At 35.5% G+C, this 18659-nt stretch overlaps 1 protein-coding gene across 5 annotated transcripts in view; it reads left to right on the top strand.

Moving 5' to 3' along the window:
- The window catches only part of LOC124534735 (furin-like protease 2), a 285263-nt gene extending 268161 nt beyond the window's left edge, over positions 1 to 17102 (top strand). For all 5 annotated transcript variants that reach the window (XM_047110726.1, XM_047110727.1, XM_047110725.1 and 2 more), the window contains 11 exons: positions 4274 to 4450; positions 4823 to 4957; positions 5042 to 5349; positions 5571 to 7367; positions 7451 to 7684; positions 9758 to 9916; positions 10425 to 10564; positions 11034 to 11289; positions 14051 to 14145; positions 14930 to 15093; positions 16254 to 17102. In XM_047110726.1, the coding sequence (XP_046966682.1) occupies positions 4274 to 4450; positions 4823 to 4957; positions 5042 to 5349; positions 5571 to 7367; positions 7451 to 7684; positions 9758 to 9916; positions 10425 to 10564; positions 11034 to 11289; positions 14051 to 14145; positions 14930 to 15093; positions 16254 to 16409 (3621 nt within the window). In that variant the 3' untranslated portion in view covers positions 16410 to 17102. The remainder of the gene's footprint in view (positions 1 to 4273; positions 4451 to 4822; positions 4958 to 5041; positions 5350 to 5570; positions 7368 to 7450; positions 7685 to 9757; positions 9917 to 10424; positions 10565 to 11033; positions 11290 to 14050; positions 14146 to 14929; positions 15094 to 16253) is intronic.
- The last annotated feature ends 1557 nt before the right edge of the window (positions 17103 to 18659 follow it).

The following is an 18659-nucleotide window of genomic DNA, read 5'->3' as shown; positions in this document are numbered from 1 at the left end:
AAAAATTCTCAAATTAGGAATTCGAAATTTAATATTTATCAATTCGAATTTCGAATATAATTTAGTCCATGTTTTTTTTCTTCTTTTAAATCATGTTGATGAGTTTAAAATTGAGTCTTTTTGCATCGATTTTTTGTGTAGGAAATATTAACAGTTTTAGTACGTTAGAATCATAAATTCGTCTGGTATATTTTTCCTGTCGACATAACTATGTCGTCGTGTATTTGCACAGCTGAGCGTATGCGTGCTAACAAGCGCCGTTAGAACAATATGGAGGCGTTGTTTGCGTAAAAAAAGTGATTTTTATCAACGTGACGTAACACGGATTTAGAAAATATTTTCTGCAGGACATATTGTTAAAGCGTTTTTTGGTTATATTTCTATCCAATCTATCTAATTTATATTTGGCGTTTATTTTGTATCTATAAAATATTTCCCTTTTTTATTAACATATAGTATACATACATACATAACTTTTATATCTAATTTCATTTGAATTTGATGTTGGCCGTACAAGTATAATAAAGTAAGAAATGTTTAAACTTACCTGTTGATATTATTTTTGCAATATAATCTTTTGAATATAATTTTGTTTTGTCAATATATTCTCAGTAATAATACGAAATAAGGCGGTTTAAAGTTACAGAAACTTGGTTGATCTTGCGACTGGTCTCTTTTCGTTTGCATCGGACTAGAGATAGCGAGAGAGTCAATTGGATTGAGCGGGCTCTGCGACTTGAGCTCTTTTATATACGAGACATATCTCGTGCACAATTGACTATTTTCTGAGATTTACGACCTTTAACAAATTTATTTTAACATTAAATTTTTATCTTAAGTACAATTATTATCTATACATAATTAGTAAAATGGGAGTGTCTGTTTGTAATATTAAAATAGCCCTTTTTTACTCAATGCATATGTATGTATACACGGTACATATACCAAAAATACATTTTCTAAAATTTTTGTCAGTCTGTCTGTGTGTTTGTTCCGGCTAATCACTGGAACGGCTGAACCGATTTTGACGGGACTTTCACTGACAGGTAACTGATATAATAAGGAATTATTGAGGCTACAATAATGTATTTTTTTGTTAAATTCAAACGAGTATAAGGTCGCGGGCACAGCTTGTTGCATATATATTTTGGATAGTCGAGATGGCTCAGTGGTTAGAAAGCGTGCATCTTAACCGAAGATTGTGGGTTGCAACCCAGGCAAGCACCACTGAATATTCATATGATTAATTTGTGGTTATAATTCACCGCGTGCACGGCGGTGAAGGAAAACATCGTGAGGAAACCTGCATGTGTCGAATTTAATAGATATTCTGCCACATGTTTTCCACCAACCCGCATTGGAACAGCGTGGTGGAATATGTTTCAAACCGTCTCCTCAAAGGGAAAGGAGGCCTTGGCTTTTTGTTGTTATATATTTTGGTATCACGGTTACATAAAAGTATATCGAGACTCGGTTTGGTATCTAATTTAACGTTTATATATAAAAATATCGAACGTTTCAAATATGAATAGTCTCCGCAAAGCTTCTTGGCGGAATAAATCGGGTTCATATTTCAAAGAGCATACAATGCCCCGGTTATATAGCAGAGCGTGTGTAACCGACCAGCTCGGTCACCGTACAGTTTTTATTGGATTAAACAGACAAACTGCTATCTTGTTAAATTTATAATAATATGGACTTTGTATATTATAAATGTTGCTTCATATAAATCTGCTTAATTGTGAACGTAATTTTATTCTTTGTGACGAACTATTCATATAAATAGACTAGCTGTGCCCGCGACTTTGTGCTCATCAGAATTTGTAACTTTTGTAGCCTAAGTTACTTCTTATGACAACTGACTAAGTTAATTCTTATGGTTAATATTTCTTACAGTGCCAATCTGTATGTGCGGCGCTGATCACATAACATCTGATGACGTATCCGGTACGTCTTTCTAAAAAAAAGACAAATCAAAATATATAATATATTAGGTTTTAAAGTATTGTTTTCAACAAAATTATATAAATAAATGAATTAGCTCGTTTTTATCGTCACCAGCATATATTGGCTTAGTGAAAATATGAAGATGGTATGTTTATAATGATAATCAGCTTTCGTAGTCAATGGCACACCGGCTCTAAGCTCATTGAGTACCAGTACGAATTATGAAGTAATACTCCTTGCGTCTGTAATTACGATCGGTCACTCAACTCTGAAGACACAACGTAGACATTATATTTTAAAATTACATGAATAAATAGATTTAAGTATATAAGAGGAAATTTGTAAGTGGCACCAGTAACCGAGAAGTTAAATGGAAACCGGCTGACATGGTATGGACATGTTTGCCGAGGAATGAAGAAGGTCTTGAGCATGGATTTGGATGGATGTCGAGGAAGGAGACTACCAAAGAAACGATAGATGTATTGTGTGATACGATATGACTGGAAATAATGTGGTACTTGTGAGATGACGTCAGGCAGAGAAGTGCGGAATAATGAGAATAGAAGAAAAAGACATACTGTGAGGACTCCAAATAAAATTAGGATGTCAGTAGGAGGAAGAGATATAAATAGATTTATTTAGAGGATATTTTTTTAAATTAATTTTCCAAGACTATATATCAGTGGTGCTTCAGATCTTCTTAATTATACTAAGATTGAACAGCATATGACCCAAATCTGTTCAGTCAATTGTCTCACAATATGTTCATGAAAGTTTTTGGTCGAACACATAAGTAGATTGTTCGAGAGCGTTATATTTAACTTAATATTTAGGTAACGAACTGTACAGAGAACGACGTACACAGCGAAAAGCGGTCGAGTTTTTATTGAATTATCTCGGTACGAAGACAAACAGTTCTATGGCTCGTCTCCACGGAGGCTCACACACGGCTGTGGTTACTATACCGTGCCTCCTGTTTAATTATAACTTTAATGCCAACTGTCCCTTTTTATGTAAAGGAAACCTTTTTAATTTTTTTCTTTTTTTTAAAATTATTTTCGAATTTATGGACTGTTCTAAAATTGAATAGTACAATAAGTTTTTATTAACTGTCTTATTTTATTTTTATTTTACGTATAGTTAATTTCTTCCATTTATATGTCCAGTCTACTAGTAACTTTTCTTGTATCACATAGTATCACAATTTTAGTTTTGGTCAAAAATAGAAGGTTTCTTTCTACTTCTTCTACTACTACTGCTTCTACTTTCTAATAATATTTTTGTGAATGCTTGTCATTTATATTATTATTTTCGATGATTATTTTTGCAAGTTGTTTACAATTGTCTGTTTAAAAATGATAATATTCCCTAATAATAGAAAATTATCGTCAGTTTTTGTCGTTTGTGAGATTCATTAAAAAAAAAAGTATATAAAAGTCATTTTTTTTGTTTTAATTTAAATAGTCTTGGACGTTATTCTCCAAGTCCTTTGTTATCATATAAAACGGAATAGACATCGTTGTTTTTTTTGTCTTAACGTGGCTATAAATTCCACGGCATTGTGATGTCACTAGCGAGAGCAATGTAACTCGGACAAACGCGATCATTCTCATGTAAATACGACGGTGCCCTCCCCGCTCGTTCGGTGTCACCGACTGAAATTGCCCCGTCTGAACTGAACAGTAAGGACGTCTTGTTTGAAACGCTTTGAAAGCTAAGAATTGTGCCATTGTTCACTTGTACAGCACGTACCGACTCGAGTGCTTCTAAAATGTTATCGTGGATTGCGATTTTTTTTATTTCTTCATAACGATTTTTTTCAATTTTTCACTCCTAAGTCAATTCATTAATCGGCATTACGATATATATCACTACATGGTATAAAACAAAGCCTACCGCTGTTTGTCACTATATATGCTTAGATCTTTCAAATTACGCAAGTGATTTTGATGAGGTTTTTTTAATAGATAAAGTGATTCGAGAGGAAGGTTTTTGTATATAAAATATGGATAAAATAGTAAAGAAATAAGAAAAAAAATGTAGTTTTTTTAGTATTAGGATTGCGCCCGTGCGAAGTCGTGGTGGGTCGCAAGTATACAATAATATTTGACGGTGTTACAAGTATTTCTTAAGGAGTAGAGTTTTATTCCATTTCAAATTTATCAAACAAAAATATTTTGTCCTGCCTTCAAGAAGTTCATCATACTGAAGAAAGTTTGCATGAAGGCATTCTGCTAATTGAATTACTGAGTTGACTAATTGAATAAATTGTCTTAACTGTCGACTGGTCTGTTTGGCAAAATATTAAATTCATTCTTGTTTCCAGGTGAAATGGTTCGAGCAGCAACGCGAGAAGCGGCGAATCAAACGGGACTACAATCCGTACGAAACGTCGCTATGGTCACAATTATCGCGGAGACAGCCCTCGCATCGGACAAGACATCGAGCGATCACACCGTCGCCATTCTTTCCGGATCCATTGTTCAAGGAACAGTGGTATCTGGTAAGTTGCAACAAAATATATTTATACTTGGTGGTAGGGCTTTGTGTAAGCTCGCCTCAAGGACCATTACCATTACCATTCATCAGATATTCTACCGCCAAACAACAGTACTAAGTATTGTTGTGTTCCGGTTTGAAGGGTGAGCGAGCCAGTGTAACTACATACACTAGGGACATAACATCTTAGTTCCCAAGGTTGGTGGCGCATTGGCGATGTAAGGAATGGTTAATGTTTCTTACAATGCCTTTGTCTATTGGTAGTGGTGACCAATTATCATCAGGTGGCCCATGTGGAGATAATAAATATAAGATAAGTTAGTTAGTCTGATGACATTATTTATATCAGATTAATTTGTAATGTTTTACTTAACAGAATGGTGGCGCAAAAGATGGTCTTGACATGAATGTAGCCTCCGCCTGGCAGAAAGGTTATACAGGCAAAAATGTAGTTGTATCTATATTGGATGATGGTATTCAGACGAATCATCCGGATCTCGCGCAAAACTATGTAAGCAATATTTTTTTATTTATATTTTACTGTACCTGTTTTATTTTGATTTGATTGAGGTCTTACATCCTTTATTTTTGTTAGGATCCTCTTGCTTCCACGGATATTAATGGAAACGATGATGATCCAATGCCTCAAGATAATGGTGATAATAAACACGGCACACGATGTGCTGGTGAGGTCGCTGCCGTAGCTTACAATCAGTACTGTGGAGTTGGTATCGCCTACAATGCAAGTGTAGGAGGAGTACGGATGTTGGATGGTGTTGTTAATGATGCAGTAGAGGCTAGAGCATTGGGTTTGAACCCCGATCATATCGACATATATAGTGCATCATGGGGACCAGAAGATGACGGTAAAACCGTTGATGGACCGGGACCATTGGCGAGAAGGTAAGTAGGGTGTTGTAATTAAATTTCAATAATTTCTATGTGATATAAAATAAATTTTACGCACCAATTGTTCTACTGAGCATCATTAAAATATTATGCAAATCATTATCGCAAGACAAATCATTATCAAAAAAGCAATTTCGGTTATCTAGGGCAAAATAAAACAGCTTTTAACTTACAAGTGAAAGCAGCCGAGTTAATAATAATTATTTTGCTTTCAGAGCATTTATTTACGGAGTTACTAGTGGCAGACGTGGGAAAGGAAGTATATTTGTGTGGGCGTCAGGAAATGGTGGACGCCACACAGACTCTTGTAATTGTGATGGTTACACAAACAGTATATTTACTTTGTCAATATCAAGTGCAACCCAAGGTGGATACAAGCCATGGTATCTAGAAGAATGTTCATCGACTTTAGCCACTACTTACAGTTCTGGTACGCCTGGGCATGACAAAAGCGTAGCTACAGTTGATATGGATGGACGATTAAGAGCAGATCATATTTGTACTGTAGAACATACAGGCACTTCGGCTTCTGCGCCCTTAGCGGCCGGTATATGTGCTCTCGCTTTAGAAGCTAATCCAGATCTAACTTGGAGAGACATGCAATATCTAGTAGTATTAACTTCTCGTTCACAACCATTAGAAAAAGAAAATGGATGGATCGTCAATGGCATTAAAAGAAAAGTTAGTCACAAGTTTGGTTATGGTCTCATGGATGCGACTGAAATGGTAAATCTAGCTGAACAATGGGTATCAGTTCCTCCTCAGCACATTTGCAAATCGCAGGAAATCAATGAAGACAAACCTATTGAATCATCTTATGGTTACACTTTAAGTGTACATATGGATGTTAATGGATGCAGTGGAACAGTTAATGAGGTCAGGTATCTCGAACACGTCCAATGTAAAATATCATTGAGATTCTTTCCACGTGGAAATCTACGAATCTTGCTTACATCCCCAATGGGAACTACCTCGACTTTATTGTTTGAAAGACCTCGTGACGTCATTAGTTCTAATTTCGATGATTGGCCATTTTTAAGCGTTCATTTTTGGGGTGAACGAGCAGAAGGTAAATGGACTCTCCAAATTGTCAATGCTGGTAACAGACATGTGAACCAACCAGGTATCCTTAAAAAATGGCAGTTAATATTTTATGGTACTTCAACCGATCCCGTCAAGCTGCGGTCTAAAAGGCCGTCGCCAATAGCGCCACCATACGCTTTTCCAACAGCGGCTGATGGATATGATTCTGTCGGGGATTCTTTTTACAATACTGACGCGTTTACCAATTATCAGAACTTCCCAACATTATTCGCCGCTGGCTCAGATCCAGAAAAGGCAGTAGCAAGTCTCGACGGACATAACGTTCCCTCGCCGCATGGGGAAAATGTCCTCGCTGATAGTAATGATAGGCGCGTCATTCATGAATGTGATCCCGAATGCGATTCTCAAGGATGCTATGGAAAAGGACCTACCCAATGTATAACGTGCAAGCACTATCGTCTTGATGACGCTTGTGTGTCACGATGCCCTCCAAGAAGTTACGCGAACCAGGGTGGAGTTTGTTGGCCTTGTCACGAATCATGCGAGACCTGCGTTGGACCTGGACAAGATTCTTGTCTGACTTGTTCACCAGCTCATTTATTAGTAGCGGATTTAGGTTTATGCTTACAACAATGTCCTGATGGATATTGGGAAGACAGCGAAGCATCCGCTTGCCGCCCTTGTGCTGCGCATTGTTCGACTTGTTCAGAGCGAGCTGATGCCTGTACATCTTGTGAACATCACTTAGTTTTATACAATGGAACTTGTTCCGCCTCATGCCCTCCGTCTACGTTTGAGAATGAAGACTACATGTGTGCTAAATGTCATTCCTCATGTGACACATGTATTGGCCCCGAAGAGTCGCATTGCGTTACGTGTCTGGCTTCGAACTACATCCTTGATGGTACTTGCTTGAGTACGTGTCCGAGTGGATATTATTCTGATAAAAAGAGAAAAGAGTGTATGAAGTAAGTATTTTGTGACGAGTTAATTTGATTTAAGTTTCGAGAAAACGTAACAATAAATTATCTAAATTTGATTTTATTTTTAGATGTCCAGTCGGTTGTGCATCTTGTTTGACTACATTATGTTTGACTTGCAACTCAAACTGGGAGTTGAATAAGAAGGGAAAATGCGTTGCCGTTGGTACCGATCGGTGTTCTTCAAGAGAATTCGCCGATGGAAGTATATGTACTCCCTGCCATAGTGATTGTGAATCTTGCTTCGGTGAAACAGAAGCAAATTGTCTCACGTGTGCCACGCCAGCCTTGCTGCAAAATCACAAGTACGTTACAACCAGTTTATTTATTTTTATATATGTATAGTACAACACAACTAAGATGTAGCATCGGCAAATTCAATAAAACCGATTACTGGCGATTTACATAACCAACAAAAATAGCTCCCTAAAGCTAATATTGATAATTTTGGAAAACCGATCACTTTTACGAATTTTACCAATGCTACATCACGATTGTACGTACTATATGTATATTTTTTTATTGCACTCTCAAACTAAAATGAACATGATATATTTGAAAGGAAAATGAAGATAAATTCTTTTTAGTCATGTTTTTATTTCATAAAAGTATAAAATATTAAAGAAATCGTTACGCTACAAGTATCAAGACATTTCCTCCTAAAGTACGGTTCTTTAAAGTAACGTGTACGTGATGGAGTCAAGTCTTCGTCTTAAAATGTTTCGAGATAAGATGAAGATTATAACGTCTGTATTGCAACCGAGGTCATTGACACTGTTATGAGTGCATCCTTTGCGATCGGATTCTGATTTCTCTATACTACATTCACTCGTGTTTATCTAAATTTGAATTATAAATACATATAAGAATTTAACTTTTTCTAATGTATTTGTTATGATGAACAGTAGGGTAGAACTATTAGCACTAGCACGCACTGGAAACTTTTGTCACGGTGACTGTTTCGTCACTCTAGTCAAATCCGTGAATATCATATCATCATACAGTCACCGTGACAAAAGTTACCAGTGCGCGCTAGTTCTGAATTTGCAACTAGTAAAATCTATACAAATATTATAAAGGGGGAAAAAATTATGTCTGTCCGTCTGTCGCTCTTTCACTACCAAGCCGCTGAACCGAATTTGTTGAAATTTGATTCATACCAATTTTCCAACTTCATAAAAGGACATAGGCTACTTTTTTGCGTTACACATGACAACCAAACCCATATTATATTGAAATAATTTGTTGAAATTTAGTTCATACCAATTTTCCACCTTCAAAGAAGGACATAGGCCACTTTTTTGCGTTACACATGACAACCAAACCCATATTATATTGAAATAATTTGTTAAAATTTGGTTCATACCAATTTTCCACCTTCAAAGAAGGACATAGGCTACTTTTTTGCCTTACACATGACAACTAAACCCAAAAAAGGCGATCGAAGCCTCGGGAGGCAACTAGTATATTATATAACAATTATGGGTGCTATTTACGATTTAATAAAATTCATATATTGTGGCAAGGAGCTCTGAGGCAGTAGGCATACTCTTTTATTTTTCTGGAGTGAGTTAGAAAATGAGACAGCGAGTATATTGTTTACAATGAACATAAGAAAGAAAGAACTATAATCTTAGACTATAGGAACGTAATAAAAGTGTGACAAATAATGAAATGTAATCTCGTCAGACATTTCATTCATCGGAGTTGAGATGGCCCAGTGGTTAGAACGCGTGCATCTTAACCAATGATTTCGGGTTCAAACCGAGTCAAGCACCTCTATGTATATATGTGCTTTATTTGTGTTTATAATTCATCTCATGCTCAGCGGTGAAGGAAAACATCGTGAGGAAACCTGCATGTGTCTAATTTCCGCATTGCAAAACCCGCATTGGAACAGCATGGTGGAATATGTTCCAAACCCTCTCCTTAATGGAATATGAGGTCTTAGCCAAGCAGTGGGTAATTTACAGGCTGTTACTTTTTTCATTATAGTCACTACTATATGAATATAAACATATATTTATACAGACGTTAATCGTTCAGCATTCGAGATATATCTTGTGATACTAAACGTTTGCAACGTTTTTCAAATTTTCATATATTGGGCACATATAATATATAAATCTAAAATACACTCTATATTTGTTAAAAACACAAGACTAAAAGTTTGACCACTGAAAATCCAACAAAGCTTTATTTAACTTACGTAGTTCGGACTTTCGGCAAATTTTTTGCAGTTTAATAATTTTTAATCAAAAAGTTTTCGGGTTTGGCAAAACCGAATAATAGAGAATAGTTACTGTGACTAATGTTTAACCAATTCAATGTTGGATCCTTATATGATCCCTAATTAATTTTTTCTAAATTTTTCGTAGATGTGTATCAGAATGCAGTCGAGGGTATTACGCTGAGGCCGGGCGTTGTACGCGATGTATGCACGGCTGCGCCGATTGCGTATCCCGTTTGAACTGTACTTCATGTACCGGTACTTTGAGGCTGCAATCTGGAGCTTGCAGAACCGCCTGCGCTGAGGGGTGAGAACGAATCTTTTAAAGCGTACCATTAATAGATTCGCAGAACGATTCATCTTATATTACAACCACATTGACGACCATCATCGAGTACTGTGTACACCAGTTTTCACGGGTCACTCCGAGGTCCTGGGTTCGATTTCCAGTCGAATGGATGTAGAAAAAGATCATTAGTTTTCTATGTTGTCTTGGGTCTGGGCATTTGTGGTACCGTCGTTACTTTAGATTTTCCAAAACACAAGTGCTTTAGCTACTTACTTTGGGATTAGAGTAATGTATGTGATGTTGTTCAATATTTATTTATATACGAAATTCTAGTATTCCTAATTGTTAATAGTTAATAGCCATGGAACATTTTGTCAATAATTTGTTGATGATTTAGTATAAATTTAATTATTTGGTATATATTACAAATAATTGGTAAATCTTTTTGTGTGTGTTTCACTTTTTCAACTTTTATATAAGATCTTTTATCTGGTAAATTGGAGTCAATATGATTGAAATACTACAGGTATTACGCGGATCGGGGAACCTGCTCTAAGTGCTATTTATCATGCCGCACTTGTATCGGGCCGAGACGCGATCAGTGCGCTTCTTGTCCACCGGGTTGGAGGTTAGCCGCGGGAGAGTGCCACCCTGAATGTCCTCAAGGTATAATTAATTTTATAATATTGGTAGATGGACTAACAAATGGGTCACTAGTGAGTGATCATGACTGCCCTTAGATATTGGATAAGAAATGTTAATTACTACTTAAATTGCCCAACCAGGGAAGGTCCCGTGTGCACTACCTTACCAAAACACAAACAGTACTAAGTGTTATTATTAGGTTATCTGATTAGTGGGTAGTACCTAACCACAGGTTTGCACAATGCCCTATCACCCAGTCGAATTCATTTACGTGATTCATTGACAATTGTGTTTGCATATTTTAGCCACATTAATATGAAAACTAACTGCCCTAATGGTCTAGTCGATAGCATAAAGTTTTATTAACCGAAGTCCTGGATTCAACATCAGGATCGAGCAAGACATCTTGAAACCTGTAATAATATCTTCCTCTCCTTTAAGGGATCGTTTCCATCGCGCCGATGTATCGACTGTTATTTTTCTTCACCAGGGTTCTACCAAACCGATGATGGTTGCCGTCACTGTCACCACTACTGTCGCGAGTGTAACGGCTCCGGCCCGCTACACTGCACGTCTTGTCCCCCACGCTTCATGCTAGACGGCGGGCTCTGTATGGAATGCCTCGGATCCCAGTACATGGAAACCAGTAGTGGAATGTGTCGCGCTTGCGACGAGTCATGTCGAACTTGTTCGGGTCCAGGGCAGTACAGCTGTTCTGGTTGCTCGAGACCCTTGCGATTTGATAGGTGAGTAATAGTAATAGTTTGTATAAACAATTTATTAAGATAATTACTAAACTAAATTAACGAAATTAAACTATTAACTAAATTAATATCAATCTTGTAAAAAAGTACAATTTACTTTTGGTCTTGATTGATATTAATTTTATATGTTCAGGCAAATAAAAACGCCTATGATTTTATTTCTCGATTTACTTTTAAATCAATATTGTATAGTATCTTTCGTAGTTTTGCAATCGGTCTTTTCAACTTATGGGCATTGAAAATATAGACTAATCAGCCGTATACCTTATCAGTCTTAATATAAAACATCTAGGCTGTTTCTTATTTACTCAAAATGATAACGATTATAAATACGATTCACTTAAATTAATTTTACATAGCCAATAGTCTCCTACCTATTTAGGTATTGGACCTGTATAGTTCTGTACCTTATCAAGTAACTTAATGACCGTTAAGCTATAAATATAACTAAACAATGAAGCCAGCGTCACGTCGCAGTACTCCTGCATCGAGCAGTTAAGTCTTAACAAATGTTTGAACAACTTAGCAATTAGTTTTAAACTATGTACTGCATAAAGCTCGATCCCGATAGAGGAGTAGTCAATAGAACGTGTCGGGTAGCCGATGGGTTGTAACCTCGGAATGGTTACAATCAGAAATGGCATCGGACTACTAATTGAATTATTTGATGGTTTTATACCCTTTTGTATGGAAATAGGAAATTCCGTGGATAAAGTAAAAGTAATTTATATTTAAATACTACTTTGTATACTAGTAATACCATATGAGTATTCTTTAGCATCTTGATTGATTTTTTTTGTTACGTCAAATTTATTGTTATGATAACTAAGGATATATAATAAAGACTTTGTTTATATAGAGGATTTGAGCTATTTAAACAAACCGGGAAACTGTTTCTTAGAAAATACACTTCCGATACAGAAATTTTCTACCATCCTCTGTGCACTACATACGTTATGATAAATTAAACATATGCAATTCAGCTTACCAACAAAAAAAAGTAGAATCATAGAACATTATATTTTACACGGTTTATTATAATCTACTATCATAAAGTTGCATCGCGCTCTGAATCAATTAGTCTCCATTTAGATCTGATATAATTTGATTAACTGGTAAAATACTACATATTATAAACTCGACTTATTAACTTTCAATTGCATATCTGTGTGTCATTAGTATTATGTCTAGCTTATTAAGTTTAATATAGGTCGCGTATTCCTGGATTCAAACTCCGCCTAGTAGCTAGAACTTAGCTGTGTTATACCATTTAAAACGTCTAAAAATCGACAAGAGCGTGATTTTTAAGACAATTTTTACCTCGCCGAACCAGCTTTCGACGGATGTATTTCCGAACCGATACGACTCCAAACCTTCAAGAGAAAAGCGTACTCTTTCCTTAAAGATCGGCAACGCACCTGCAAACCCCCCAGTGTTGCAAATGTCGTTAGACGTGGAGTCATCTTTCATCAGGCGAGCTTCCTACCCGTTTGCCAGCTATCACATTAAAAAAAAACATTTTGCTGGTAAACTTTTTTTGGATTTCTCGGTTTTAATATTCCATTGGATTTATGAGTCACAAAATAGATAATACAGTTGTGGAATATTGTCCTGTGTGTGTGTGGTCTCTTTTGAGAATCATCATCATTGTTTATTCAAAGATTACTTTCCATAACTTTCTGGTATATATGCTCTCATAATATTTACGATAGAAAATGAACATGTGTCATTTCCATTTACTTTCTAATCAAATGTTGGCTATATGTAGCATAATACTTAAACAACTTGTATATTCAATAGCTTAAAGTCCAAGAAGGTCAGGTCGTAACCTAAAAGTTCGCTCCTTTGACCCTACCTCTTTAGGTCATTTAACACTAACTACTAGCACGTTTAATTGGGATAGCGATACTCTTGGATTTTATAAAGGCTTAAGATATTCTATTAACTGTTGTTTTTCTGAATAAGTTAAAATTCCTTATGACCTTTTTGGTATTAATTTGTATTTATGTATGGGAATTCCCGAAATCGTTATTTCGGAAATATAATATTTTGATAACTCAGTACGCATGAAAAATAAACATGATTTTTTATATTTCATCAAATAATAACCGTATTGCGTTATAATGATTCTGTATTTTTTTATCTGTGCAAGTCATTACGAATTCTTGAAAAAATAAAATATTATTACAGACGGTTCGATTTTTACGGAAAATTTTAATTTAAAGGAGCCAGCCTTAGTTAATGTTGAAATTGTCTATTTCTTAAATACATAATTTGTAAAGAAATGGTCTTTACTTCTTTTAATGGTCTGATATTTACCGTAGCGTCGTTTTTATTTGTTCCGTTAGAACATACAAAAAATATTTAAACCGAAATTAATAATTATTAGTAATGTGTCATCAATATATTTTACTAGACATATAATATTTTATCAAGGTGTTAATGTCAAATGCTTGGGGAAATATTAAAGAGACTGTTTAGCCTGCTCGGATTACATTGCATTGCTCCTGTTTGGATCGATGAAAATTCATATTGGATGAGTTCTACCAAAATAAAGTCTTGATCTTTGAACTTGATGTATCCAAAGCACGAGTTCGTCGCCATTTGTTGGTATTATAAACTTATTTGGTTGCATAGAACTCAGTCTGAACTGAGTGGGATAATAAAGCAGTAAACTTCAATTAAAACCCCGAGCTCATGATGTTGTTTGGAACTTATTAGTAATAATATTTTTGTATCATAGATTAAACAATCAGTGCGTCCGGTGCTGCTCCGAGCGAGGGATAGCCGCTAACGCCACAGCTCTACCTGATTGCTGCCACTGTCACCCTGATACCGGTAAGCTTTTTATGATCAATAAAAATACAAATACCTCAACGACGTTGTTGTGAAGACCAATATTTTGGTCCTTATACCTTTATACCTCAAACACCAATATTTTGTATTATTGTGTTCCGGTTCATAAGGTGAGTTTGCCAGTGTAACACGCACAGGGAAAAAAACGTCGTTGGCGATAGGAGAGGTTAAAATATCTTATGACGCTGAAGTCTATGGTAGGTTACAGTTGGCAAGTCCGAGTATCTATATCCCAAAAATAAATACAAGAGAGGAATTGTTTTAATATTTGAGGTCACAGTCAAAAATATAAAGATCGGCAGTAAAAGCCAAAGTACTTAGTATTCATGATACGTATTTGATACGTCAAATAGTGACATGAATGTCATTCCTCTAAAGTAAAAAAAGTAAAGTAACAGTCTGTACATTTCCAACTGCTGAGGTAAGGCCTCCTCTTCCATTAAGGAGAGGGTTTGGAACATATTATTCCTCCACGCTGTTCCAATGCGGGTTGGTGGAATGCACATGGGCAGAATTTCAATGAAATTAGACACAGTCATGTAGATTTCCTCACGATGTTTTCCTTCACCGCCGAGAACGTGATGAATTATAAACACAAATTAAGCACATATATATAGTGGTGCTTGCCTGAGTTTGAACCTGCAATCATCGGTTAAGTTGCACGCGTTTTATGCAGGCCATCTCTCAGTGCCATTCCTCTGTTGAATCAAAATCATGATTCAATGGAAAGTAGAGAAGAACTGTGTTACATATATTGTCCTTACAGGGGAATGCATAAATTCCTCGGTGGCCGGGAAGCGCCGTATTCCCGAGTGGAGCGCGCTGCACACCGCCCAGAGCGACGCCGCGCCGCACGCGCTCGCCAGCCTCGTGGCGGCCGTCGCCGCGCTCTCAGTCACCGTATTCATCGTCGCTATGATACTCACACAGGTATACTTAGTCAAATAAAATATACTTTGTTTCCTCTCAAACCAAAAACCGTAGGCGTAAATCTGTTTGTCCTATCCCAAATAGTAAAACCAAATTTAAGAAAATGCAATACAATTATCAATCGTCATATCTTTATAATAAACTAAACAGTACTTGACTTGTACAGACTGACAAAGACCAAAGTAAACCGTATTCTAACTGAAACATTACTCACGTATAATTATGATGAAACTGAAAAATTTATAATTAATCTAAACCTTTCACAATTATAATAAAATTTGTACATGTTTACACACTCACACACACAAACACACACACACACACAGACACACACTTTTCTAGTTATTTTATAAATTGTTCACATTTCTTATTAAGATATTACTATAAATCTGTATAACAAAGTCATTGTTGACTTTCTAGTTGTCTTGGTGGATGAGCGGGGCACCCAGTAATACGGGTTTCCACCTAGTACAGGGGCCCTTGCAACTTGTTTATATTGTAATCCTTAAGTTCCTTAAATCCTTTAATAAAGTTTATTTTTTTTTTTTTTTTATATACCCCACTACCACGACACCACACCATGCACACCTCACATGATGTCAAACCCTGTCTTAACGGAGACTTGCTAAGGTTAAAACAAATTCGTTTACCGCTGTCTGCTCCTATCTATGCTTAGATCTTTAAAATTATGCAACGGGTTTTGATGCGTTTTTTTCTAATAGATAGATTGGATTCAAAAAAGAAGGTTTTATACATGTACAACATAGTAGAGAAATACTGATTATTTTAGAGGTTTCAAAAGTAATGTCGTAAAAAACCATTACTGTAGTATATTTAACAACTAACTAACTAACAGCATTTCATCAGTGTGAAGCCGGGGCGAAGTCGCTAGTGTTTACATAAACACAGATGCATTATCTATCCCTTTCTAATACTATAATCTATCCCTTTTCAATGATAGAGATAGGGCAATGTCTAAACGTTCATTGGTAAATGTTACTAAGGACTTCTTCAGAAACAACCCAAACTATTTATTGAGGATTGATCGTAACTATTAATGTCTTGACCTTGAATTAAATCGATGATATTCCAAGTTGATATTGTATATTAATTTTTAAATTTATTTTAGCAATTTTAAATGTGATTGTTTCTCTCATCAGATGAGAAGATCGCAACAACCTCAGTCACGTTCGAAGGGAGCGTACTACTCGCCACTCGCGTGCACGGACGAGGGTGACGTCACCGTGCTGGGATCGCGGACTGCCTTCCCGGTCAGCGAATACGAGCAGGAACCGCTCCTCGAACATTCCACATAGCACGCTGTGATGTAGACGTAAGTGAAGTAGACGTAGCGAGTTCACGATCTCGGCTACCGAATTTAGATTCTATCCAATTGTATTAGAGTTCATTTTACAAAGAAACAGGAAAATACATATGCTATTTTTTTTTTAGTACGAAATAAAAATCCTATTCAAAGATCTTATCGTATTGAGTAGATTTATGTGATTCGATTTGTTTTTTTTGTTTTTTAAATAAAGAATGTATTTTTAAATAGTATTTTTATGAAAAGTAACGTACCGTACATCTAATACAATATACTAATGTATTGTAATAAAATAAATCGTTCGATTGAAATTAATTATATATTAGTTGTAATAAATGGTCGCAAATATAGATAATATATAATAATATGTTATACGGTGGACCACTTGTCATTTGTTAAAAATATTAGCCGTAAGATTGTGTATACAGAATGATATAGTGAAGGCTCAAAACAGATATAGTACAGAATTAATGATTTTTATTTTTTGTTCATTCATCCACTCATTCATTTGACAGATTAAAATAACAGATTATGTATTTTATATTGGCGCGAAAACTGACAGCGAGATAATTCGCGGCTAAGGAACAAATTCGTTTTTTAAACATTTGAAATTAGTTTTTTTTTTTATTGGCGTCACAATTTGTATTACTTAGTTTTTAATAAAAAATTAAACAACCAGTAACCCGATATTATATTGGAATCGATCATATGAATGATTTCGTTATTGTTAGTTCGAAAGGTCGTATGTCAATTTGGTTGTTACCATTGTAACCAAACTAGCGTCGCTTCTAAATAAACTGTTAAAAAGAATAATTTTTAAAATTAGAACTTATTGTCACATACGCCCTTTTGCAATAACGGTTTCGGTAAACAATGTCGCATACGCAGAGTGCGTTACATCTATTCTAAAGTTTGGTCGAAAATTTTTACATTGAAATTTATTAATTTCATTTAATTTCTATTGAACGCTGTGAAGTTTGAAAAATGAAATGATGGAACCAATCAAGGCATGGTTACTGAACGGACATGTAAAATTTTAACTTCGTAGGATCAGAGGAAATGGTTCTAATTCGATTTGAAAGATTTGCCCTTGATAAACTAACATTGAAAGTTAAATGAAAGTGGATACCTCCTCATGGGTCGGTCACTTTGGGTAACTTTGAAATCTAGTTGAATTTTGAATTAAGAATGCATAATATATTAATTGATGCCATGAGAATTATAATTTTGTAAGTAATGTAACTACATCGCTAAATCCTAAAATATACTTTAAAAAATTTGATTTATAAAATTCGAAGTTACCCGAAATTTTCAATTTTTAATGCTTAGATTGTTTATATATTTAGATAACTATCTACAATACAAACAAAAAAAACAAAAACAAACGTGTCAACTTTATTATTTTAGTGTGTGTGACAGCGTATACATATACGCATGTCATATATGTATATGTGTACGTAAGTCACTCATCAAACGTCATACTATAACGGATGTACTTTATGGATACCTGTTTACTACGATGCTTCTTAATTTTGACGGTTTATCTAGACATATAAATAATCAAAGTTTCACTGAAGTCACAGCTTATAAATACTTAAAAAGCAATCGTTAATTTCAACGATACTCGAATGGGCACTATTAGAAGGACAAAAAAGTTTTTATATCTAAAATAAAATATTGTCCAAAAAACTCTGATCCGCTATAAAATCGAAGACGGTCCCATTTACGGCTCTTTAATCCCGGTCAACGCTTGACCCGGTCAAATAGCGACCCTTATTAGCCGATCTTGTTTACCGATCGTAAAACGAAAATTTGCTCGCGTTCCCATATTAAATCTTGATTGTTTCTTGAAATCCGCTTACAGAATACAGTCTCCAAAGTCTTTAGTCAAATATCGAGGCCTCGATTCGAGTTAGTTAGGTTTCGGTCGTTAGAATCAATAGTTACTCTGAGCCTTTTGCTTGCACAGTCAGGATTGCCAATCCTCAGACCGCGATACACAGACCCTTTAAGTTATAATTGATTACCATACTCTATCCTATCCTTGTATTAAGTTTTAATTGTTTCATATATTTCTTATAACAAAATCAAATATGCGTCACAAAACGAAGAAAGGCATAAAATTAATTGAAGGGCAATAGCTCTTGACTTTTGGACAGTTAGGCCCATCGGGTTTTTCTAAAATATTACATTATGTCATTAAGGTTTGTTATTGACGTAAAAGATTCAAATAACTGGAATA

The sequence above is a fragment of the Vanessa cardui genome, chromosome 13, assembly GCF_905220365.1.
Source record: "Vanessa cardui chromosome 13, ilVanCard2.1, whole genome shotgun sequence".
Classification (NCBI taxonomy): Eukaryota; Metazoa; Arthropoda; class Insecta; order Lepidoptera; family Nymphalidae; genus Vanessa; species Vanessa cardui.
This window is presented reverse-complemented; position numbering and strand designations above follow the sequence as displayed.